Here is a 25,966-nt window from a genome sequence, read left to right as displayed (position 1 = left end):
CAGACACAGACACAGACACACACACACAATTTAGGGAATATTCTAAATGGTGTTGTCTGAAAGAGTCCTGAATAGTACGACACAATGAGGACTGGGGCTCTGGACAGTAGGAATTGTATCCTCACCAGCTTGGCTATTCCAGTCTGGACTAAAGTGGAAACCTATCAGCTTGGTCCTTTAATTTCATTGAGCTGGACATTCTCAGAAATGATCTATTGATCTATTACCTATATGTGTTTTCATATATGTATATATATATGTGCTATATATGTGACACAGATGACATTGTTATAGACACGTTAATATACATAAACACATAATTTTATGTTTTATACCTATATGTGTTATTTCCTTGACTAAGAACTCTGAAGTTGCTTTAATTGACTGTAACCTATCTATTCCTGCACCTCAATCTTCCTTCTATGCTTGAATCCACTGCTCCCTTGTCCTATCACATGACATTCATGTCTTATTAAATCCCAACCCTTGATTACCCCTACCATCTGCCTTCTCTGCTCCAATTCACTTGTAGTTGAATGGTGCTGGAGAAAGTTGTTGGTGGTGGTGTTTGTCCTTTGTTCTCAAAGAGGACCATGACATCAGGAATATGATGCCATGACTTGCAAGTGAACTGGATTTAAGTGAGGGAGGGCTATGCAAACTCACTGGCCTCACTCTCTCCTCTGGAACCATCTGGGTTCAGTGGCCAGACATAGATCAGGACAACTGGAGATGGCCCCCTGAGAAAGTCATACAACTATGTTGACTGGAACCACAACAAATTTATGTTACCTAATCTCAACTGGGCCCTCACTGCAGCAAAACAATCCCTTTATTCTTTTCTTCTCAAGCCTCCCACATCACTGTCTCTCCCTTCCTCCCTTAGTTCTCAGCAAAAGACCTTGCCTTACACTTTACTGAAAAAAGAGATGCTATTCACTAAGAACTTCTCCTCTATTCCAAATCTCAAAATGCCTTGCTATCATTCCCTCCATTCTTTGTTCCAGTTTCTGATGAAAGGTTATCCTTCTTGCCAAATTCATCTCTTCTACTTAGGCCCTTGATTCTATCCTTTTCCAGTTCCTCTGCCAACCTGCCACTGTCATAATTCCTTCCCTGTCCCCCTATCTTCATTCTCTTTCTATCTGCTGGCTCTTTTCCTGCTGCCTACAAAACACATCTAGATATCCCCCATCCTTTAAAAAAAACTTTCACTTGATCTGACTATCCCTTCAGTCTACTGTCATATATCTTTGACTCCTTTTACAGCTAAAGAAAGTCGTCTACATTTGTTGTTTCTACTTTCTCTCCTCTCCAAATGTGGCTTTTGACCTTACCACTTAACTGAAACTGCTCTCTCCAAGACCACCAATGATTTCTTAATTGGCAAAATCAGTGCCCTTTTCTCAGCCTTCAATCTTCTTCACTCCCCTATTACATCGGATCCTGCTGACCACCCCCAACTACCTGGGTCTTCTCTACTCCTTGGGTTTTCATGAGGCTGATCCTCAGTTTTCCTCCTGCTATATATGGCCATTCTTCAGGTTCCTTTGCAAGGTCATCATCCATGTCCTGTTTCCTAATCTAACTGTTGGTAATTACTAGGGCACTGTCCTGGGCCCTATTACTCTCCTTCAACATCTTTACTCATCAGATCCCATGGTTCAATTTTCATCTCTATGTAGATGGTTGCCAGACATGCATATCCATCCCTAATCTCTCTCCTGAGTTATAGTTTGACATTATTAACTGCCTTTAGGAATTAGTGTGCTCCAAATTTTTCAAATTCAACATGTTCAAGATGGAAGAAATTACCTTTTTCCTCAAAGCTACTCTTCTTTTCTAACTTCCTTATTCTGTTAAGAGTATATCATCCTTCAAGTTATCCTAGTAAGCAAGTTTGAAGTCATCCTTAACAATTTTCCTTACCCAGTCATATATAATCAGTTGCCAAATCTTGCTGATTTTACTTCTATAATTTCTCTCTATTCCCTTCTCTCTACATAGCTACCTCCCTTGGTCTTTCTCCACAGAGCTGCAAATTTGTATTTCTAAAGCAAAGATTTTCCCGCATCATTCCTATGCTCTAGAAGTTTCAGTGGCTCCCTTTTGATACAAGGATCAAATACAAATTCCTCTACTTGGCATTTAAAACTCTTCACAATTTAGCCCCCATCTACCTTTCTAGGTTTCTGGTACTTTACTCCCCTTTAAGCCTGGCCTGTTTTCTGTTCCTCCTACAGGACACTCAACCTCCCATCTTTTTTCCTTAGAATCCCTAACTTCCTTCAAGACTCAGTAAAATACATGTACTCTTCCCAAGTTTCTAGACATTTAATAAGTTAACTTTTACCACAGAATTCAAGAAGAGCTGGCAGGTCCCCTAGAGACACTGACTCTTCAAGGGTCACACAAAGGTGGGCCTAAGGAGGAAAAACAGGAAAAGGTCTAAAAAGAAGGAAGGAACAGCTGCTATCATCCTAACTTTAAAATGACCAGGCAGTAGTAGTTAGAAAATCTGGAGGCTTTCAAGGCTGTGAGAAGCCACCCCCAAGTTAATCTCCTAGGGAGAAAACCTTCCTTATACTTTCTAATGTCTCACTCATGGAAGGTACTTAAAAATGTTTTTCTAACTGAATTAATCATGGTATATCATGGCATCACTCTAGGCACTCAGAAACAGAAAATGACTGAACCAGTATTAGGGGCTAACTGTCCTAGGGATTTCTTTTAGAGCCTGGATTTCTCCTTTGGAACCTGAGGAGTCCAAATCTATGGGAAGAGCTAAGGAGCCATCTGGGCCAGGCTGACAATGGGATGGATTATAGGATCCTTGTTGAGGTGAGCAGTACTAAATTTCTCTCCACTCCTCTCACCTCTGTTGTGGTGATATGATTTTATAATATACAGCAACAAACATTCTCCTGGGCACAGTTAACCAGCTGAGGGACACTATGCCCAGCTGTTTGGAAACTAGGCTTTCAGAGGCAGCACAAAGACCAAAGGCTGCAGGATACTCTCAGCTAGAAAGGTAACAACTCCCTCCCTGACTATATAGCCACCCACACCTCATTTGATGAGGTTTTTCTTGTTTTTTTTTTTTTGTTTGTTTGTTTTTTTTGTGGAAGCTCCAGGACCAAAACTAATTTAAATTGCCAGTACTCCCAGTCCACACTTCTCCAACCTGCCACCAAAGGGCTCTGTGCTGCCCTGAGATTTATTGGTCTGACTGGCTGGATCAGCTTTTCAGCATGGTGGACCAGATAATGAACCTCACAGCGGGTGATTAGTGAGAGGCTATCAGCTGGCAAAAGCAGTAGTGGCAGTGACTTCCTTTAATTTCCCTGGGCAGATGCCCCTACACTTTATGTCATTCTATGCCTTCCTCCCCCCTTTACTGACTTTATTTGGTTTGAAGCCCTAGACGCTCCTTTTGAATCTCATCATTGCAATTCACTTCAGTTCTAAACAAGTCTAGGTCCCTGGACCTGTAGACTCATCACGCCCATTCTCAGTGAGTGACTATTAATGGGATGTGGGAAGAAGGGAAGCATGTGAAACAAAATGGAAGGAGAGGACATTGGATACAAACATCCCACCAAACTGCCTGCCTCCTCCTCTGTGGCCTGTTGGCAGTTCAACACCTTGCCCCATGAAGATTCAGGCAGATACCTTCTTGTCTTCCTCTTTCCTTAGACACATCACATCTCAAGGAAAAGAGACAGACAACACTATCTCTTTGTTCTGTGCACACAGAGAATTAGACATGAAGCTTCTGTGTCATTGCAATCTGGAGCTTATGCCATGCCTTGTGGTCCCTTCTGCACATATGAGGCATTTACAGGATTCAAGGCTGGCTGCCACTATAGGTTAGTCATAGATTTATTTCTAGCCAGGTTTTAAGACCCTTCACATGTTTCCTTAATACTGGCTGTTACAAAAGGTCAGAAAACTAAGGTGGTGCTTTCCAAAGGGTTGAAAACTAATAGAGCCACCAGATACAAGTTTGCTGAGGAATACTTCTAACCTATGGTGTTTAACAAAACAACAAACCATGCTCTTCTGAGCATGTCCAATGCATTTTTATGTTAAATCTTGGAAACAAGTTAGAATAAAAATAATAGATTCCAGGTTGGTTTCTTGGGCAGGAGTTCGGTCAGACAGTCAATAAACATTTGTTAAGCACCTATTATGTGCCAGGCACTGTGCTAAGCACTGGAGATATAAAGAAAGGCAAAGGACACACCTTGCCCTTGAGCTCACAATCTACTGGGGGAGACAACATGTAAACAACTATGTATAAACAAGCTATAAGTTGGCTACAGAGTGGATCCTTGATGGTTGACTTACACTTTCTTTTCTTCTGTGAGAAAATTAAGGAAATTCTTGGGTACTGTCTTTGGAACCTTTTCTCCAAAGATGAGAGGTGACAGAGCCATATGCTCCATTTTGTTTCACCTGGACTGTCACTCTTCCTATGTATTGCTAATAAGGGCCCCTGTCCTTCCAACTGAGGTTGAGAAAGTATGTAGGGGAAATTTCTGGCTCACACAGGACAGGATATGCTGACAGTAGAATTTCTTTCTTTGTGGACGAGACAAAGTAAAATTTCTTTCTCTGTGGACAAGACAAAGTAGAATTTCTTTGTGGACAAGACAAAGTACTTAGAGTTTTGTTTTCAACAGTGACCTCTGTATTCACACTGACAGTTCCAGCTAGGTTGTGGGACATTAATTTTGATAGAGCTTTAAAAAAAAATGATGGAAATGCTACTTTAAAATGGACAATAAAAATTAAATGTGCCCCCAGGATCAGGTTCATGCTTTATCTCTGTTGGTCATCTTCCTTATAGGCTAGGATGGAAAAAAAGGACCTCTCACCTCCTAGGCAATGAAACTGCACCATGCCCAATGCCACAGGTTGGGCATTTTTTGCCATTGCCAGGAGCAGTTCTTATCTTTGAATTATAGAAATAAGTAACTTCCTGGCAAGCCCAGTGCCCGTGTCTTCTGAGCTCTGGTGAGCATAGCTTCTAACCCAAAAAGTGCTAGGAACAAATGAATTAAATCAAACTTTTCTTTCTGCTAAACTAGGAAACCAAATACTAAAATCCAAGCAAATTAGGGTGAGTAGGCAGGGTCAGGATTGAACACATGCGTGCATGGCGCCCACCTCCCCCCACATCCCCAAGCTGGATCTCCCAGAGCCATATTTATTCAGGACTTTAGGGGGGAAGGCACAAACCCAATCCTACTGATTACAATGCTACATACAGTATCAAACATGGAAAACATGTGAGTTATGATCATGCCGGGAATCTTAAATCTGAGCTCTCTAATTTTTGTCACTGTCAAGTGAGGCTAATCTCTGCTTCTTCTCCTAAAAGAAGTACTACTGTTCTGAGAAAACATGGTAGTTTCACCTTTGAGGTACATTCACAGAACCCTATTCACCTACACGGCAGCCTTGGGTATAATAATGAGCTCTTCAAAACTGCAATGGGAAAAGGAGAAAATTCTCTACTGGCTACTTCTTTTATAAGGGACTCAAATTCTCTATTCTTCTTCCCCTGAAATTTTCCAGAAGCCCCTCTGAGTGAAGAACTGGGTTTAGTGTTCCCCCAAAAGTCCTAGACTTTGGAAGTGCTTTCTCAAGACCTGCCTTTGCTTCCTGATGGTATTTCTTTGGTGTTGGGCGTTGTTGTTTTAGTTGTTTTTGTTTTCTTGGCAGAGATACTAGAGTGGTTTGCCATTTCCTTTTCCACTCATTTTACAGATGAGGAAACTGAGGTAAACAGGGTTAAGTGACTTGCTCAAGGTCATACTGCAAGTAAGTGTCTGAGACCAGATTTGAACTCAGGAAGATGAGTCTTCCTGACTTCAGGCCAAGTGCTTTATTCACTGCTCCACTGGGTGCTACCCAAAACTCTAGGGAAATCACCAATACAACTAGGGTTTATTAGGGATGATCAATACTGTGTAGTTATTTGCAGTGACTTTAATCTGTAGATTATGGGAAAAACAGAAGTTTATAAAACTAAACAACAGATAGCAGTGAATATATCATTGGTTCAAACTGAGATGCCTTGGGCTGCAAGTAATCAACCACTCAAGCACAAAAAGATAAAGGCAGAGTAGGACAGAACAAGGGTCCAAAGAATGGTTGGTGAATCTGGTTCATGCCCTGACAACTTCGGGGAGTTGCAGATGTAAGCCAAGTGGCCCCAGATTTCTCTCTGTTGTTGTGCTTGGAAACTATACTCCCAGAGTACGGAGTAGAAACAAAATTCTTGCAGCTCTCTTCCTTGTCTACTGACCTAGAAGGTTTGTAGTCTTTCCCATATTCCCATTTGCCCCAATTTAGGTCCTCCCCAATAGCCAATGAAGGGCTAGATCAGAAGGCTAAATCCCTTTCTTTTAGAAAAATCCATTGGTCAGCCTCTTTGCCACCTGCAGTCCTTAGCCCCTGACTAAATATGCCATTTGTTGGCTTCAAATCCAGTCACCCAACCTCATTTGAAGGTGAACTGAGAACCTTGATTTTTTTTTTTCTCTTAAGGTGCTTCTCTGGTCTTGTTAATTTGCTTTTACTGACCTTTTCCTTTCAGTAATGCATACCAACTTTCCACAATGTTGCTGCACCTGGCACTGGGAGGTTAAGCCTGCTATGAAACTTGAGCACTAATGAAAGAAAACAACGGGGAACTGGAATCTATGCAAAGTCCTCAAAGGGCAGAGCCTGAACCAGTTCAAAGAGGTGGGCTGGCTTTCATGGCTTCCTTTACATCCCAGCTAAAATCCTGCCTTCTACAAGAAGCCTTTCCTGGTTTCCCTTAATGCCTGTGCGTTCCATCTGAGATAATCTCCAATTTATCTTACATATGGCTTGTTTATATAAAGTTGTTGTCTCTCCTTTCAGGTGGCTAGGTGGCCCAGTGTATAGAGTGCTGGGTCAGGAAGACTGGAATTCAAATCTGGCCTAAGTGATTTATTTGCTGTGAGACTCTGGGCAAGTCATTTAACTTCTATTTGCCTCAGTTTCCTAAACAGTAAAATGAGGATAATAGCAGCACCTACCTCACAGAGATGTTGCCAGGATCAAGTGAGATAATATTTGTAAACACAGCACAGTGCTTGGCACACAGCTGGTCCTATATAAATGCTTCTACTCTTCCCTTTCCTTTAGAATGTGAGCTCCTTGAGAGCAGGGGCTATTTTTTTCCCCCTTTCTTTGCATCTCTATGGCTTAGCACAGTACCTGGCATACAGTAGGTACTTAATAAATGTTTAAGCACTCACTTACTGACCTGTAAGCTAGGGAAACTCACTAGCCAACACTATCAATTCTTGTAAAATCACTTTGAATCCCCCAAGTCCTCCCAGCCAGATCCCCATAAAATATAGTGTACTGAATACAGTAGGCATTTAATAAATGCTTGATAAGTGAAATTGCATTCACTGATATGATCTACTAGGTAAAGCTGTCACCTCTCACTCAGACCCCTACCTTCTCCCAACCAACTCACAGTAAACTTTAAAAATTTTTAAAATTTATTTTCAGTTTCAAATTCTCTCCTTCCCTCCCATCCCCTCCCTTACCCATTAAACATATAAAGTTATGCAAAACATATTTACATAATAAATTCTTAAATAAATGCTTCTTGACTTGACTAGAGGACTACTTAACTTAGCTTGTTTCTTTGCCCAAGTGGGGATGGAAAAGTATGGAGGTAGGGAGGTAAGTGGGGAATGGTACACTGAACTCTTATTCCTTTTCAGAAGTCTTAACTGAATTCTGTGCCTCTAGGTTCCTAACTCATCAGGAATGCCAAAGGCTTTCTCTTTGACTTCCTAAGAAAACTTATGAAGCTCCCCTTGATAGAGATTCAGGTGGATTTCTAGAGCCCAAAATTAAATCTGAAAGGGATGTTTTTGGCTCAAAAGACTGTTCTGCTCATAAGACCCTATGAAACAGGGAAATTAGGTACAGGAACGGGCTTCAGGCATCTAGAAAATACATGTGTGGAGATAACAATTTAGAAACTTACAGCTTCATCTTTCAATCCCTGACTTAAGGCAGATAAACCTATTCAGGATCTAGCCTTTCAAAAATGTCTACTCAAGCCTGGGATTTTGAGGCTTTTCCATCACCCCTTCACTCTGATTAGCTCCCATCTCCTCTGACAAACCAAGTAGACTGAAAATCTGTTCTAGTGGCCCCAACATGAAAATGGAACAAGAAAGCAGGACATAACATAGAGAGCAAGGGGAAAGTGGAACAGACAATCAGTCAGGCAACACCACTGACCAAGCACCAACTGTGTACCATAAAGAAATACTTAGGACCCTGGCCTTGAAAAGCTCACACAAAACTGAGTCCTCTTTAAGCCAATACTTATTTCAAGTCTTGGTTCAACTGCTCCTCACCATTCTAACCCACAGAATTATCTCACTCCTACAAACTTAGAGGACTGATTAGCTACAATATTCATTTGACAGCAGAAACTATCTTACGGAATCTTTTGTACTATCTTGTACTGCTATTTAGTTTTCTATGTTATCTCCTCAACAATACAGTAAGCTCCTTGATGGCAGACATCAGACCTTATCTTTCTACAGTGCCATAGCTCCATGTAACATGAAGTAGGCACCCAACACTGTTAATACTTGTGGAACGAATGAAAAGCTTTCCCAGGACACTGCATATGAAAAAGAGTGGGTCAATTATTTGCTTGCATTCCAGTGGGTGTTTCAAAAGGCACACAGATGAATATGGACCTTGCTGAGGGCAAAAAAGGACAGTTAACCTCAAATCTTATTTACTCTCCAGGGCTTACCTCATGGAAAGCCTTCTATGAAGTTTGTTATTCAGTTTTCTCTTGGCCTACAATTATGATAGGTGTTGATGCCAATCAATTTTTAATAGGATTTGAAAAACAAAACACAGATTGGATAGCTTGGCGGCAGCTAGAGGTCCTCAGTAGACATTTTTCAAAGGTTTGGAAAAGAAGAAGCATGAAGTACCATTCAAAGCTACTGAACTCACTCCAAGCAACTCCATAGCAAATTCCTGAATGAGAGGCCATCTCCAACCACAGAGTAATAATAAGGTGATATTTTATAGAGTGCTTTAAGATTGGCAAAGTGAAGAGGCAGCTAGGTGGCGCAGTGGATAGAGCACTGGCTCTGAAGTCGGGAGGACCTGAGTTCAAATCCAGCCTCAGACCAAACACTTGACACTTATGAGCTGTGTGACCCTGGGCAAGTCACTTAACCCCAATTGCCTAAAAATATATATAAAAAAAAAAGATTGGCAAAGTGATTTATACACACTCTAATTTGATCTTTACATCAAATTACTATAGGTATCATTATCCTTAAAGAGGAAGCTGTGGCATCATTGGTAGAGAGCTGACATTAGAGACTTGAAGTCCTGGGTTCAGGTCCCACCTCTGACCTGTCCTCACTGTGTGACCTTGGGCAAGTCACTTAAACTATCAATGCTGTGGACCACATTCTAAGACTTAGTTGCAGTGAAGATGTCACCCTGCATTGGTAGAATGAGTTTCCTCAAGTTGGAGTTGCCTGAAATCACAGGTCTAGGCCCCATCCCTATCCTATTATTATTCCTATTTAACTGATTAAGAAACTGAGGCTGAGAGGTTCAAGTGACTTTCTGATGGTCACAGAATAAATACTGGAAGCAGGATTCAAATCTAGATTTCTTTTTGATCCAAAGTCTAGAACTAGAACTTCGCTTTCAATACATTTTCTTACAGTTTTTTTTTAAAATTAAAGTAAAGCCATTAGCTTACATCATTCTATATATCAGGATCTAAAAAGTCAAGGACTGATCTCAGAAAACTCTGCATGGATGAAAAGCTTCAGTGATCTTGAAGATATATCCAGCACTGGGAGGCCACCTTGAAGATATATCCAGCACTGGGAGGCCACAGACATGATCTGCTGGGGGAATGAAAGTCAGTGCTCTGGGTGCTCCCAAAGCACAGGGCAGGAGATCTGGGCTTACAAGAACGACTTATTGGTGGAGGTGATGACTTTCTTCCCAGACTCATCCTACAATGTGACTGTAACATGGATGAACTGGAGACTATCCATGGGTAAATTGGTCATGGTCTTCTTAAAGTCTGTCTTGGAACCAGGAAGCAAATTATAAATTAAGGGAAGGAATAGGTCAGGTGGAAGTAACTGCACTGCAGCTGGGCTGGAGAAAAAATGGCCTTTGAAAACTAAAGGGATCAATGTAGATTCCAAAATTATTGAATCTACAGTCTGTCAGTCTATGCTAACTGCTACTCTTTGTCAAACCATGTGGTGGGATCTTTAACCACAATATCCTTTGTCAAGATATTAGGAGATACCCTGTTTTGCAAAGCTAAGTCCCAGCAAGCAAGCTGTGCCCTGAGCTTGCCATAACAACAATCCTGTGTGCTCACCCTCTGGATGATCTCACCCTCTGGCAAAGTCCACATAATTACTGTGTTACTTTGACCAGCCCCAGGTATTCTCTGAGCTTGGACAAGCACCAGACAAGCTCGGACAAGTTCTGGTCATGAATCCTGTTACGAATCAAATTTGTCACATTGTTGTTGCTACCCCTCATTGTCAGGGCCATACCTCACTGCGTAGCCATTGATATAGGTATTAAGGTTTACCCACACTAAAGCGGGTCTCCCCACTAGGGGTGGGGCCCTGGCACATGTGTCTAGATTCCCTCCTTGCTTGCAAGCCCTTTCTCTCGCTTTGAAATTAAACTTCTGTTTGATTCCTAACTCTCCTTTCTGTAGGCTGCTCTGTTCTGCTCTGGCCATCCACAGGTTAGAGGCCAGTTTGGTCCAGCTGACACCTTTAAATGCTCTTCTCTCACATTCTTGCGTAGAATTAATAAGAACACACTTCAGTGGTTTTTTCCCACCTGGAATGAGGAAATACCTCAAAGCCAGAGAAGTCAGTAAAAGGAAATAAAGGACAGTATAAGACGGGAACCTGCAGCTACTGGGAAGGTGATCCCTTCAAATGCATTAAACATAAGACAAATAAATTAATTTACCCATGGATAGTCTCCAATTCATCCATGTTACAATCACATTTGGGAGCTGTTTCACAACTCGTGGGAAAGGTCTGTGTCTTTTTTATAATCTTTATTCATAAAGATACAGCATTTACCAGCAAGAGGTCAAAACGGGCAAGTTTCCCAACTCACCCTAGACAAACAGAACACCTGTGTATGCATTATGGAAACACATGCAATTTGTTAGACTGAAAAATTCACAACCATTTGGTCATGCTGAGGGTATTAGTTGATTAGAATGCTGTGCCCTCCATGAGTCTAAGAAAAATTAACAGCAAAATCACATCCATCTTTTGGACATAGGAAAAAGAGCCCCAGCATGAAAGCCTGAGCTTTGTTTAGAAAGCAACAATGGTGGTAACAAAAGCCTCACTGAAATACTGCAAGGGAATGAGACAGAGGAAGGTTCTGCCCTTGAAAATTTTGTTTTTTGAGGCTGTCAGAATTCAGGAGTCTTTTTCCAGGACAAAGTGAAACATTAGGTAGGCACATCTAACAGTACAAAGATTCAGCCACCCTAAGAGTTACTGAACTCTCTAATTCCAAATGCTCCTACCTGCGGCCCTTAAGTTTTATTTTACTGTGTTTCTGAACACACTTGGAATTTTCTCCCCAGTATAATTGCCAACAGGTGCAGGGCGTAACTGCACCTACAGCCACTACCCTTGTACAGCTTGGACATTAAGTGACAGTAACATTAATGTTCACAAATGAATGGGAGGGGAAGGTGTAGGAGAGGAGGGGGGAGAGTTTAAGGGTGTGATAAAACACAAACAAGACATGAACAAAGTAATCAATTACTTTTCAGGTTCAAAGAATCTAACAAAACACAATCAGTGATCCTCACAGCCAGTGAGGAAGTAGCAGTTACAACACTTGGTAACATTCCCGAAAGGGGCCTTGGTAGAACATTAATCAAGACAAAGATTGCCTCCATTCCAATCTCAGATGTAGTGCTGCCCCTTCTCCTTATCAAGGCTGACCTCTCTACATCCATCCTTGATCCCATATCCTCCCAACTCTCTAGCAAACTGTTCCTGGTATCTTCCTCAGTATCTCTCTTATCTTCAATCTCTCCGTTATCAGTTCCTTCTCTGCTCCCAACAAACAGTTCATGTCTTCCTCACCCTTGAAAAACTCTGACTCAGTTCAACCAGCCAGACCTCTCTTGGCCATCTCAAACTAGATGTTTCATAGGCACCTCAAACTCAACCTGTCCAAAACAAGTTATCTTCCTTCTACCTTCCCCCCTACCCCCCACCCACCAAAAAAACCCACCCTATCCTCTTCCTAACTTCCTTATTACTATACCATAAACCACACAGGCTTATAATCTTAGTGTCAATCTTTTTAAAAAAATAAGTTTTAATTGATGTCTTCTGTTTTTTACATCATCATAGTTATCTCTAGTATCCCTCTTCTTCTCTCTCCCAGAGAGCCTTCTTATATAACAAACAGTATTTTTTAAAGACAAAAAAGAAGAAAAAATTTGGCCCAATTGATCAATACATTGAAAAAAATCCCAAAACATGTATAATGTATAATACCTGTGAATGTTCTACCTCTATAAAGGGGTGCATTGGGGATATCCTCTCATATGACTTACCCAGGGTCACAGAACTAGTGTCTGAAGCTGGGTTTGAACTCAGGTCCTATTGATTCCAGAGCCAGTGCTTGATCCACTGTGCCATCTAGCTGCCCCTACACAATTCTGTTATGTCACTTTTTTTTTTTTTTTTGGTGTGGTTCTTCTTTCCATTTACATTGTAGGAATTATTGCTTATACTGTTTCTGGGTGTCAATCTTGACTCTTCATTCTCACTCATCCCACATATCCAATCTATTTCTACCTTCACAACATCTCTGGTACATAAACCTCCTTCTCTTTACTCACAAAGCTACACCCCTACTTTAGGTCCTCATCCTTTCTCATCTAGACCACTGTAATAGCATAACTGGTCTCCCTGTCTCAAGTCACTGTCTTCCCCAATCTATCTTCCACTTAGCCATCAGAGTGATTTTTCTAAAGCATAGCTCTGATCATGTCACTCCCACCCCCTGTTCAATGAGCTCTAGTGGCTCCCTATTACCTCCAAGATCAAATATAAAGTCCTCTGCATAACTCAGCCCCTTCCTACCTTTCCAGTTTTTTTATACTTTATTCTTCTGCATGAATTCTATGATCCAGCCATAGTGGCCTACTTGTTCTTTATTAATGCTCATTGACTGACTGACTGACCAACTCCAGTGTCACTTTCTGCAGGAGGCCTTTTCTGGTCCCTGAAGCTGCTAGTGCCTTTTCTCTCTCAGATTACTTACCCTCTATTCTTCCCTATCTTCTATGTCCCTAGTTATTTATGTGTTGTCTCTCCCACTAGAATGTGAGCTCCTTAGGGCAGAGGCAGTGTTTTTGCCTTTATTTTATTTCATTTTATTTCTTTTAACTAATTTATTTTGATTTATCAACAATCACTTCCATATGCTTTTGAGTTTAAAATTTTTCTCCCCCTTCCTCCCTACCACCCTCCCCAAGACGGTGCACAATCTGATATAGGCTATACATATACATTCTGCCTACCACTTCATACATTGCTTGGTACATAGTAAGCACTTAATAAATACTTGTTGACTAAGAGGGCTGGGATGTGAATAGTTAAGGAGGGCGCTTCAAGACATTTACCAACACTGTTATCCCTGTATAAAGCTGAGTTCTCCCTCTCAAAAAAGACAGACTCTCTTCTTTGGCTTGTGATATATCTACATTTGGGAGGACACTTTCACCAGCCCACTTTGTTTTGAAGGAAAAGGCCTGGATGGCAGAGGATGAATACTGAAGCATGTGCTTCCTAATCATCTTTTTCCCAAACCACTTTGTGTATCAGAATAAATTTTATTATTGGCCTGCTACTGCCACCAGAGAAAGATTTCAGCCTGACATTCCTAAGCTACTAAGGATGAATACTGCACATAGCTGACAGGAAAAAAGCTTCTTCATTTTTCTTAAAGTAACAAATTACCTGGGACTTAGTGCAGTAGCAAAGTTGTCCCCTCCTATTCATCAAGCTAGGCAAAAAGGCACTGAATCATTTTAAATAAAAATCACACAATACAATTGATATGAAATGGCACTACAGGGAAGAGGCAGCTCCTCCACCTTCCAGACAGCAAGTGCAGCAGAAAGAAAATGCATTCAGTGGAGCGGGACCCATGACTCTTCTCTAGGCAGGATAGGAACAAAGAACAAGAGGGCCAAAACATCAGAGTAGTTTAATGCCAGGAAGAATTCTTGCAGTTCCCTACAGAAACAGGGACAACAAAGAAAGTAGGAGTATTAGGTGAACACAACCCCATTCTGCTCATCAGTTTAAAGTTAGGATGAAAAGAAAGACAACAGTGGCACATTCTTGGACTGCTAGTTAGGAAAAAGGCTCTTTAGGCCTTGTCTGGTGGCCTTTGGGAATGCCAAAGCATATGGCTATGCCACAACTGGCCAGCTGACCAGCCCAGTTCACAGGAGGCTTGGAATGCAAGTGAGGCCAGCTGGAAGAACATGAAGGGAGAGAATATAGCAACCTGGCTGGCTTGTAGACCATTATGAGCACCCGGGTACCACAAACTAGAGGGGCATGGAGAGAGGGGGGCACTATGAAAGGGATGGCACATTTTATAAAAATAGGGCTGATTGTCCCAGTCCCATACATCATGCTCATCCTCCTGCCATGCCAAAACCCCATCTGCACTCTTACGTAATCTACACCCAAGTGTAGGTGCCTTGGGGGCAGAGAAAATCAGGCCAACTTCAGGGAAAACAAATACGTGCTTGTATTTGGATCTCTCCTCAGCCAGCCTGTCCCATTGAAAACCTGCTCAGAAATCACTGCTCAGGGCCAAGCTATTTCAATTACTGTCCCAATGTGTGCACTGGCTTTAATGAGCCCAACTGCTGCAAATTAAGCTGAACTCTGGATTTCTCTAATTGGCAGTTTCATCCTTTTCCAAGTTCTTATTTTTGAAAATCAACATGACTGTCTGCCTGGAGTAGGAAAAACACCACCCACCCTCAACAGGCCACTAAGAACACACTAACTTGTCACCTGCTTGTCTTTTATATAATCAAATGATGTGGGTAGCATAAGCATCTCTGTTTCTGCTTAGAGGCTACAGGCCCCTCCTAATTCTTCCCAGCAGCTAAATTGTTGTTCTCAAACAGACTAGGCTCAGCTAAAAGAGCTCCCTTGTCCACTTTCACTCCCAGTCAGTAACAGAGCAATCAAAAAGTTGTGGTATTCCTTACCTGTTCCTCAGACAACTGGGATATGTGATTCACTGCAGCATAGGACTCAATCTTGGGGTTAAAGTGGTTGATGATAGCTCTGAAACAAAGAATCAACATTAATAAAGTACTTGTGCCAGGAGAAGAGGCAGTAAGTCAACATCCTGAATTTAATGCTCCTGGAAAAAATAGGGTGTGTATGTGATGAGGTGTTTCCACATGCAGGGAAGGGTACACCTAAGAAACGAGAGAGATCATCAATAAAGCTCCAAAGTACTATAGGTAAGAGTTGCTACACTTCTCAATCTCCATGCTTATTGTATTGTCAGGGCTAAACAGATCTGCTTCTCAGAGGCCTGTGGGATTCTCTCAGACTTGTTTAGGAGATGGTAACCTCATTATCCTTAGTAACTGTGATAGGGAGGCTAGTGATAGATATGTCCTTTACACTATACTTTTAGACAAGTGACAGCCGCAAGAACAGGCCAGAGGATGGCTGCTGTCTGGCCAGGGTTGGAACAAAGAACAAAGGTTTTAACAAAAGGTTAACACAGAAGGAAAGACAATAGGGTCTGCCTGGACTCTAGACCTTTTTGAAAGGGCAAAAATGAAGTTTAGCAAAGAGAAACTTTGTTGGGTTTTCAAGTAGCCCATGTCATGTCTAAATGGAGGACAAAGACATAGAATATAACCAGAGAGAATTTTGGGGCTGATAGCTGGGCAGGCATCATGGTGTGGGCACTTAGGAGGAAATAGATTTTCATTTCCCTTTAGACCTACTATATTGAGGCTGGTGATCTAATTTCAGCCCTCAAGTATCACCAACAAAGTCTAGTCATTGTTAGTAAAGAATTTTCTTACTTAAGTAAATCTCCAAGGCAAGAAAGAAGGGGAGGGAGGAAGAAAAAGAAGGGAATAGAAAAGGGAGATGAAGCTGGAGAAAAAGTTAATGTCTCTAGGGCAAAACTTGGAATAGATAAGAGAGATGGGATCCAGTTGCTACACTTCTAACCACAATGAAGGTGGGTGGTGTTTTTCCTACTTCAGGAGGAGGAAAGGAAGAAAAAGAGAAGGCAGGAAGAGGATGAGGAAGATGTAAGAGGAGATTCCTACTTCAGTTATAAGTTGAACTAAATGATTTCTGAGGTTTTTTCCTAAGCCCTAAGATTCTGATAACTCTAAAACTCTACCTTGATGTCTTGAGGGCATTCCAAACTCAACTTGTCCATAACAGAACATATTATTCTTCCCTAAAGCCTATCCCTCCTTCAAACTTTCTTCCCTGTTTCTGTTGAGGCATCACCATCCATTTCTAGTCATCCAAGTTTGCAACCCTGTTGTTATTCTTGGTCATCACTTTCAATTAACTCAAATTTTATAATTTCTTTCTCTACAACATCTTTCACATACCTTCCCTTCTTTCCATTTAAAGTTATCACCCTAATCCAGGGACTCATCAAGTCATCTAGATGACTGCAGTGGCCTCCTTATTGTTCTCCTTGCTTTAAGTCTCTATCCACTCTTACCCACTCATTCTCCATTCAGTTGTCAAAGTGGTTTTCCTAAAGTGTAGGTCTGGCTATGTTACTTCTGTACTCAAACTCCAGTGGCTCCCTATTACCTCTAGGATCAAACATAAAATTTGATATTTGATAAAATATAATATTTGGTCTATAAAGTCTTCACAACCTGACCCCTTCCTACCTTGTCAGTTTTCTTACACGGAGCTATTCTCTTTGGTCCAACCACACTGGCCAACTTGTTGTTCTTTAGATATATCCCAACTATATATTTAGATATATCTCAACTTTGTGCCTTTATATTAGCTGCCCCCATTACCTGGAATGCCCTCCCACTTCACCTCACCTTCTTAGAATCCCTGGCTTCTTTCAAGACTCAGCTCGAATGCCACCTTACTCAAGAGGCCTTTCCCAGACCCACTTTACTAGTGCCTTTCTTTCTAAGGTTACCCTGCATTTTCTCTGTATACATCTTGTGTATACCTATATATATATATGTATGCCAACAGAACATAAACTCATTGATTGGAACTGATTGATTGGAACTATTTTTGTTTTTTTCTTTGTATCCTCAATGCTGAGCACAATGCCTCGCAAATAATAAACACTAAATAAATGCTTGTTGCTTGATTGATCCTCCACACAGCTACCAAATTATTATTTCTAAAACACAAATGTGATTACATCACATTCCCCCCTCAAAAATCATCAATGGCTCCCTACTCCCTATTAGATAATTTAAAAAATCTTGAGTCTGGCAAATAAAGCTCTCCATAATTTGGATATCACTATCTTATTTCTTATTTATTTATCTTATGTCTTATTTCAAATGATTCCTCTTCACAAATTCTTCTTCTTTGTCAGACTGATCTGCAAGCTATTCCCTGTACTTAACATTCCATTTCCCACTTCGATGCCTTTGTGCAGGTGGCTGCTCACATCTGAAATATACTCTTCCCTCCTCCCCTCTGCTTCCTTGCAGACATAAGTCGGGCGCCACCCCCACCATGAGATCTTTCCTGACCTTGCCAGTTGTTAATGCTTTCTACTTCTTGAAATTACTTTATTTTGTATATACTTTATATTTTCTTGTTTGTGTGCTTGTTGTGTGTCCCTTTCCCCTTCCCCAAGTATACACACGAGGGAATGTAAGTTCCTTGAAGACAAAGACAGTTTAGTTTTTTGTCTTGTAGACCCAATATATGGCGCAGTGCCTTGCACACGGTTTGTGCTTCATTAATAAAAGTTTACTAAGTTGAATTAAATTTATTGAAAGGTAAAAAGGGGGGAAGAGAGAGGAAGAGAAAGAAGAGGAAAGGAGTGCCTCTATGAATTCAGTAGCACCTCTTCAGGTGTTGCTGCCTAGAATGAGTCCACACGATATTCATGGGCCCTTGGTATTTCAGTCAGTCAATAAACATTTATTAAGTACCTACTATATGTCAGGCAGTTGGCAATATTAAGCACTAGAGATACAAGTAAAGACAAAAGACAGTCCCTTTCACAAGAAGCTCATAGTCTGACGGGAGACAGCATGCAAACAATTATGTACAAACAAACTACATACAGGATAATGAAGGAAGGGTGGGATCAGGAAAGATTAGAAGGAAGGTAGAAAACTGGGAAAGAATTTTTACAACCAGTCTCTCTGATAAGGGCCTCATTTCTAAAATATATAGAGAATTAAGTCAAATTTATAAGAATACAAGCCATTCCCCAATTGATAAATGGTCAAAGGATATGAACAGACAATTCTCAGATGAAGAAATTAAAGCCATCTATAGTCATATGAAAAAATGCTCTACATCACTATTGATCAGAGAAATGCAAATCAAAACAACTCTGAGGTACCACATCACACCTATCAGAATGGCCAACATGACAAAACAGGAAAATGACAAATGCTGGAGAAGATGTGGGAAAATTGGAACACTAATGCATTGCTGGTGGAGTTGTGAACTGATCCAACCATTTTGGAGAGCAATTTGGAACTATGCCCAAAGGGCTATAAAAATGTGCATACCCTTTGACCCAGCAATAGCACTTCTAGGGCTATATCCCAAAGAGATCACACAAATGGGAAAAGGACCTACATGTACAAAAATATTCATAGCACCTCTTTTTGTGGTGGCAAAGAATTGGAAATTGAGAGGATGCCCACCAATTGGGGAATGGCTGAGCAAGTTGTGGTATATGAATGTAATGGAATACTATTGTGCTATAAGAAATGATGAACAGGCTGACTTCAGAAAAACCTGGAAAGACTTGTACGGTCCGATGCTGAGTGAAGTGAGCAGAACCAAGAGAATGTTGTACACAATAACAGCCACGTTGCATGATGACTAATATTGATAAACTTAACCCTTCCTGGCAATACAAGAATCTAAGACATCTCCAGAGGCCTTGTGATGGAAAATGCTATCCATACCCAAAGAAAGAACTATGGAAGCAAAATTGCTATTTTTTTTCTCTTCTGTTGAGTTTTGTTTCCTCTTTCTGATGGTTCCTCCTATTGGTTTTGATTTCTTACAACATCACTAATATGAAAATATGTTTAATATGAATGTAAATGTATAGCCTATATCAGATTATGCGCCATCTTGGGGAGGGTGGTGGGGAGGAAGGGGGAGAAAAATTTTAAACTCAAAAGCATATGGATGTGATTATTGACAAATCAAAATAAATTAATTTAAAAAAAAAAAGAAAAAAAAGGAGTAAACGCTTCAGTAAGAAGCAGGATACAAAATAAATCCAAAAGATCATCAGCATTTCTGCAAAGAACTAAGAACATAGAACCAAGAACCACCAAGAAGAAGAAACAGATGAGAAATACCTTTTAAAACAACAATGGGAGCAGCTAGGTGGTGCAGTGGATAGAGCACTGGCCCTGGAGTAAGGAGGACATGAGTTCAAATCTGGCCTTGGACACATAACACTCACTAGCTGTGTGACCCTGGGCAAGTCACTTAACCCCATTGCCTAGCAAAAACCAAAAAAATCCCCAAAAAACAAAAAACCCCCAAAAAACCCACAATGAAATACATTAGATGTTTTGGGAATTAATCTGCCAAAACATTGATGGGACTTAAATAAACTAAAAATCGTATGAGAACAAATCTTACATAAATTTTTTAAAATGTCCAATAGAAATAAAGGAAAACCTAAATTAACAGAAAGATAATCAGTGTTCATGGCTAGCTGCCTAATATAATAAAAATGACATTATAAGCCAAACTAATCTACAGATAAATGCTATACCAAATTACCACTGATAGACCAAGAGAAAATAACAACAAAATTCATACAAGGGGGGAAAAAAGTCAAATATGTCTGGCAAACATTCTCCAGTTAGTAAATGTTCAAAGCATATGAACAGGCAGTTTTCAGGAGAAATCAAAGCTATCTATAATCATATGAAAAAATGCTCTAAGTCACTACTAATTAGAAAAATGCAAATTAAAACAACTCTGAGGTACCACCTCATACCTATCAGATTGGCTAACACGACAGAAAAGAAAAATTACAAATGCTGGAGGGGATGTGGAAAAATTGGGACACTAATGCACTGTTGGTGTACTTGTGAACTGGTCTAACCATTCTAGAGAACAATTTGGAACTATGCCCAAAGGGTTATCAAAATGTGAATACTCTTTGATCCAGCAATACTGCTACTAGGTTTGTAATCCAAAGAGATCAAAGAAAAAGGAAAAGGACCTATATGTACAAAAACATTTATAGCAGCTCTTTTTGTGATGGTAAAGAATTGGAAATTGAGAAGATGTCTGTCAATTGGGACACAGTTGAACAAGTTGCGGCATATGATTGTGATGAAATACAACTGTATTCTACAAGAAATGATGAGGAGGATGGTTTCAGAAAAACCTGAGAAGACCCATATGAATTGATGTAAAGTGAAGTAAGCAGAACCAGGAGACCATTGTACATAGTAACAGCAATATTGTAACTATGATCAATTGTAAAAGACTTAGCTATTCTGATGAATATAATGATCCAAGACAATTATGCTATCTACTTCCGGAGAAAGAACTGATGAACTTTGAGTGCAAACTGAAGTATAATTTTTCCACTTTATTTTTCTTGCTTTTTTTTTTTTTTTTGAAACATGGCTAACATGGAAATACGTTTTGCATGATTTCACATGTATGATTGATCATATTGCTTACTTCTCAATGGGAAAGTTAGGGATGGGAGGGAGGGAGAAAATTTAGAACTCAATTTTTTTAATAGAACATTAAAAATGAATAAATCACCCACATGTACAAAATATTTATAGCAGCTCTTTCTGTGGTGGCAACAAATTGGAAATTCAGTAATGCAAGGATCTAAGACATCTCCAAAAGACTCATGATGGAAAATGCTATCCACATCCAGAGAAAGAGCTATTGAGTCTCAATGCAGATTAAAGCATACTATTTGCTCTTTTTTTTTTTCCCTTCTGTTTTGTTTTGTTTCTTCTTTCTTGTGGTTCCTCCTACTGGTTCTAATTCTTCTTTACAGCATGACTAATGTGAAAATATATTTAATAGGAATGTATATGTAGAGCCTATATCAGATTGCAGGCCATCTTGGGGAGGGAGGAGGGGAGGAAAGGGGAGAAAATTTAAAAACTCAAAAGCTTATGGAAGTAAAATGTTGAAAACTAAAAGTAAATTCATTAATTAAAAAAAAGAATGTCTGAGTAGGAATTCAATTAAGAAACCCCAGAAAAATAAATAAATAAATAAAGCATAATTTTTTAGAGAGAAAAAAAGACTAGCAAAATAATTAGAAAAAAGGTCATATTAAATCCGTATTAATCTGGCATTACCAAATTTCTAATAATACTTTAAAGTAGTAACTGAAGAAATTATCTGGTATTGGATAAAAATTATAAACTTTATCAAGTAAAGTGATTAGATAAGCAAGGTTTAGAAGGAAATACATGAAAGCTATTCTCTGATAAACTCAACAGTACAAAGTAGACAAAATGACTTCAATGATTCTATTATTATTATTATTACATATTATCATTATTATTATTAGGGAAAGAATTTTATTCTATAAAAACTTCTAGGTAAACTAGATAGCATTTTGGCAGAAAACGGGCTTAAACTATCATCATATACCATTTACCATAATAAATCCTCAAACAATAAATTTAAAAAGATGAACCCATTAAAACATTAGAGAAAATGGAAAGCCTGTTTGTTACATTATGAATATGGGACAAATTTGTAACCAACTGTGAATATTATAAAAGACAAACTATAATTTTAAATACATAAAAATACAAAGCTTTTGAACCAGAAATAAATGCAACTTGAATAAGAAGATATGGACTATACATCTTTTTTTGCACAAAATATCTAAAAACTACAGGAATTGATATAAATTTATAAGAATAATAGCTACATAGTCTAGAAGAAAAGATAATTCAGATGTGAACTGGTTTTCTCTCCCAAAGATTGTTACTAAAAACAGAAAAGCCTACTAAACTTCTCAAGCTGCCATGCCAAAGAAACTGGAGGATAAGTGATTAAAGAATTATGAACAAAAAGTTCTCAAAAGAGGTGCAAACTATTAATGATCAATACAAAATTAAAGCTGTACATTGAAAATGATGGCCATTAATAGAAAAATTCAATATTGCTGGCATGCAAAAAAGCAAGCACACCAATTACTTGTTAGCAGAGCTATAAATTATTCTAACCATTCTGGAAAAAGATCTTGAATTCTTGAATTACACAGGAAATTACAAAATGGTTCATAGATTTTGACTTAATGGTTCCATTATTGGGTTTCTATGCTAAGGAGGTTATTGAAAACAAGAAAAGACCTACGCGAAGGAAAATAATTCTCTAGAATAGTTAAAAAATGGAAGCAAACTGTGTGCCCAATGACTGGGGAACAAGTGAACAAAATGATATATGCTGTAATATAATGCCATAAAGAATTCAAAGAAGAAAGACTTGCATGAAAGATGCAGATTGAAAAAAAGCAGAAGAAAAAGAACAACAGATACAATTTCTACAGCTATGTAAAAGAAGTCAACTTTAAAGAACAGAAAAAAATCAGATCAAAAACAGAGGACAGGAAATATGGGAAGAAGGCAGCATTTTAAGGGACTAAAAAATTTTTCATAATTTTTGTGTGTCATGAACCCCTTAGTCTGGTGAAGCTGAAGGACCCCTTCTCAGAATGTTTTTTAAATACATAAAATAAAATACATAGGATGACAAAGGAAGCCAGTTATATTTGAAAGTTTTAAAATATTTTTAAAAACAAACTTATAGATAACAGGTTAAGAAACCCCTGACCTGAGTTTTGGAATCCTAGATTGAAAAAAAACAAACAAAAATACTTTGACAAAGCTCTAAGACTGCATCAAAAGAAACAATAATAAAGAAAATCAAAGAGAAACAACTTTAGCATTTGCCATATAGGTGAGGACTGCACAAAAAAAAGTGACAAAATCCTGTAGAAGCTCTGAGTGGAGATAATCAAGGATAAATGAAATCAAAGTATGTAAGCAATCTGGTTATACAGGAAATAGAGCTAGACAGGAGCCCAAAGTGGGGCTTATGCAGTACATCCTATGACATAGCAGAAGACATAGAAGGAAAAACTGGCAGCATCTAGGAAGCAAAGCACCTTGGATTTTGTAGGAGGTCTATGACCAGCACAACCAATTGTTGTATGTATGACCCTTCTCAGGGTCATAGCAAGGGACAGAATCAGCTCCAGTTTCGAGACTGTGCAAAAGGAGAAACAGAAGCAGTTAAAGCCAAAACCTAAGTCAAGTCACCAAAGAACTGAGCCAAAACCCAGTAATTCTTGTAGAGGAGGTCTCACTTTTTTAGTCAATGCATCCAGGATCAAGTGGGGCATGTTATATCATCCAAGAGTATCAGAGGGAACTGGCCCAAGCAGCAAGCACAAATCCAAAAACTGAGGCTGGAGAAATGAGGAAACAGAATAAAATGCCAAACACAATGGAGAAATATTAAGGATTGAGACAAATCTAACAGGTAAATCCTTAAGAAAAGAGTAATTTCAAATGAAATCTAAGTAGAGCCTCAGAGAAAAGAACATCCTGAGCACAAAGACTACGAAAGTATCTGAAAGAAATGAAACAAGAAATAAAATGAAAGTTTAAAGGATATGACAGCTATGCAGGAAAGAGTGACGAGAATTACTAGCTTAGAACAAGGGGTAGTAAACCTTACCTAAGAATTGAAACATCTGTAAATTAGAAAAGAATAAACAGAAAGTAATGATACCATGAGATAACAAGAAATATTAAAACAGTATTAAAAGATTAAAAAAAAAACTAAGAAAAGGCAAGGTATCAAAATACTATCAAAATAAATAACCTGGAAAACCGGTCAAGTAGAGAAAATCTAAGACTTATTGAACTACCTGAAAATCATGATTAAAAAAAAATGTCAATGCTTTTATAAGAAATTATAAACAAAACAAAAACTATTTAATCTATTAGAGCCATAAAGTAAAATGAAAATAGAAAAACTCTCTAGGACACCTCAAGAAATAAAACTCCCAACTAAAAACTAACAGGATCACAGCTAAAATTCAAAGCCCCTGGGCAAAAGAAGAAATACTATAAATACCAAAAAAGAAAGAATTCATATACCAAGGTGCCATAGTCAGGATTACACAAGACATAGCAGCTTCCATTTTAAAGAAGAGGAGAGTTTGGAGTATGAAATTCCAAAAGGCAAAAGATAAAGGCTTATGACCATGAATAACTTACTGAGCAAAACTGAGTATAACCACAGGGAGAGAGGAGGGTGAGGGAGTGGGGAGGAGATGGACTTTTAATAAAATAGAGGATTTCCAAGCATTCCTGATGAAAAGTTCAGAAATTAAAATTAATGTCTCAAGAGAATAAAGAAGGGTGAAATCATTTGATCATTTGGAAGGTGATATATAATGAAGAACTGTTTACATTCTAAGGGGGAAGAAGAAACAAGTGTCCTCTTAAAACACGAATGTCTTCAGGAATCAGAGAAGAAATTAAACATAGGCAGAAGGGAAATGGTTTTGTTCTGTCTGGCTGATCTTAGAAGAAGGAGATGGGAGGCAAAGGGAAATATAAGGGAGAGAAAGAAAGGGGAAGAAACTTACTAGCTTACATAATAAGGGTGCATAAGATGACGAGTAAACAAATATGGAGAAATATGCCCAAATATGGGCATCCTTTGAAACTCACTTAAATTTTAAAAAATGCTAAATTTAAATACTTCTTTTGGGGGTTGGTATTTCCACATACATAGTAGAACACAAAGAGAGTACTGTATATGGAACCATGAATCTCTATTTTGCACCCTTTGGTTTTTTTAAGTATAATAAATTCCACACATAATTTTCAAAACTGTGTTGCTTGTCTGTTTTCTTCTGAACTTCCTTCTTTTCTCTTCTTGCATTTTTTATGTACTCTTTTTTAAAAAATTCAATTTTATTTTCAATTCCAGATTATCTTCCTCCTCCCTCCCCCTTCTCCACCCATTGAGAAGGGAAGAAAAACAAAACCCATGGTAAATATGTATAGTCATGCAAAATAAATTCCCATCTTAGACCTGTCCCAAAAATAAAAAGAAATAGAGAACATATACTTAAATATGCAATCTGAGTCCAACAGTTCTCTCTTTGGAGGTGGATAATATGTTTCATCATCAGTTCTCTGGAACTATGGTTGGTGATTGTATTGATCGAAGTTGCTTAGTCTTCCAAAGTTGATTATGGTTATAATACTGCTGTTATTGTATAAACTGTTCTACTGCAGTCTGCTCACTTCATTTTGCATCAGTTCATATGTCTTCCCAGGTTTTTTCTGAAACCATTCCCTTCATTTCTCACAACACAATAGTATTCCATCACATTCATAAACCATAACTTGTTAAGTCATTCCCCAATTGATGGGCATCCCCTTAAGTTCCCAATTCTTTAGCACCATGAAAAAAGCTGCTATAAATATTTTTGTACATATAGGTCCTTTCCTTCTTTCTGTGATGTCTTTGGGGTATAAACTTAGCAGCATTACTGCTGGATAAGTGTGTATATA

General features: G+C 39.0%; 1 protein-coding gene across 3 annotated transcripts in view; it reads right to left on the bottom strand.

Moving 5' to 3' along the window:
• Nucleotides 1-25,966, bottom strand: part of ARMH3 (armadillo-like helical domain containing 3) — a 211,591-nt gene that overhangs the window by 31,368 nt on the left and 154,257 nt on the right. Inside the window, exons 24-25 of one of the 3 annotated variants that reach the window (XM_027852011.1) lie at nt 15,386-15,464; nt 2,354-2,423 (exon numbers count right to left, since the gene is read on the bottom strand). In XM_027852011.1, the coding sequence (XP_027707812.1) occupies nt 2,354-2,423; nt 15,386-15,464 (149 nt within the window). Of the gene's footprint in view, nt 1-2,353; nt 2,424-13,663; nt 14,388-15,385; nt 15,465-25,966 lie in introns of those variants that run through there. The other 2 variants (XM_027852014.1, XM_027852015.1) reach the window with 2 other exon arrangements.

The sequence above is a fragment of the Vombatus ursinus genome, unplaced genomic scaffold, assembly GCF_900497805.2.
Source record: "Vombatus ursinus unplaced genomic scaffold, bare-nosed wombat genome assembly UNPS02009205.1, whole genome shotgun sequence".
Classification (NCBI taxonomy): domain Eukaryota; kingdom Metazoa; phylum Chordata; class Mammalia; order Diprotodontia; family Vombatidae; genus Vombatus; species Vombatus ursinus.
Note: the sequence above shows the minus strand (reverse complement) of the source record. Positions and strands in the feature narration are given on the sequence as shown.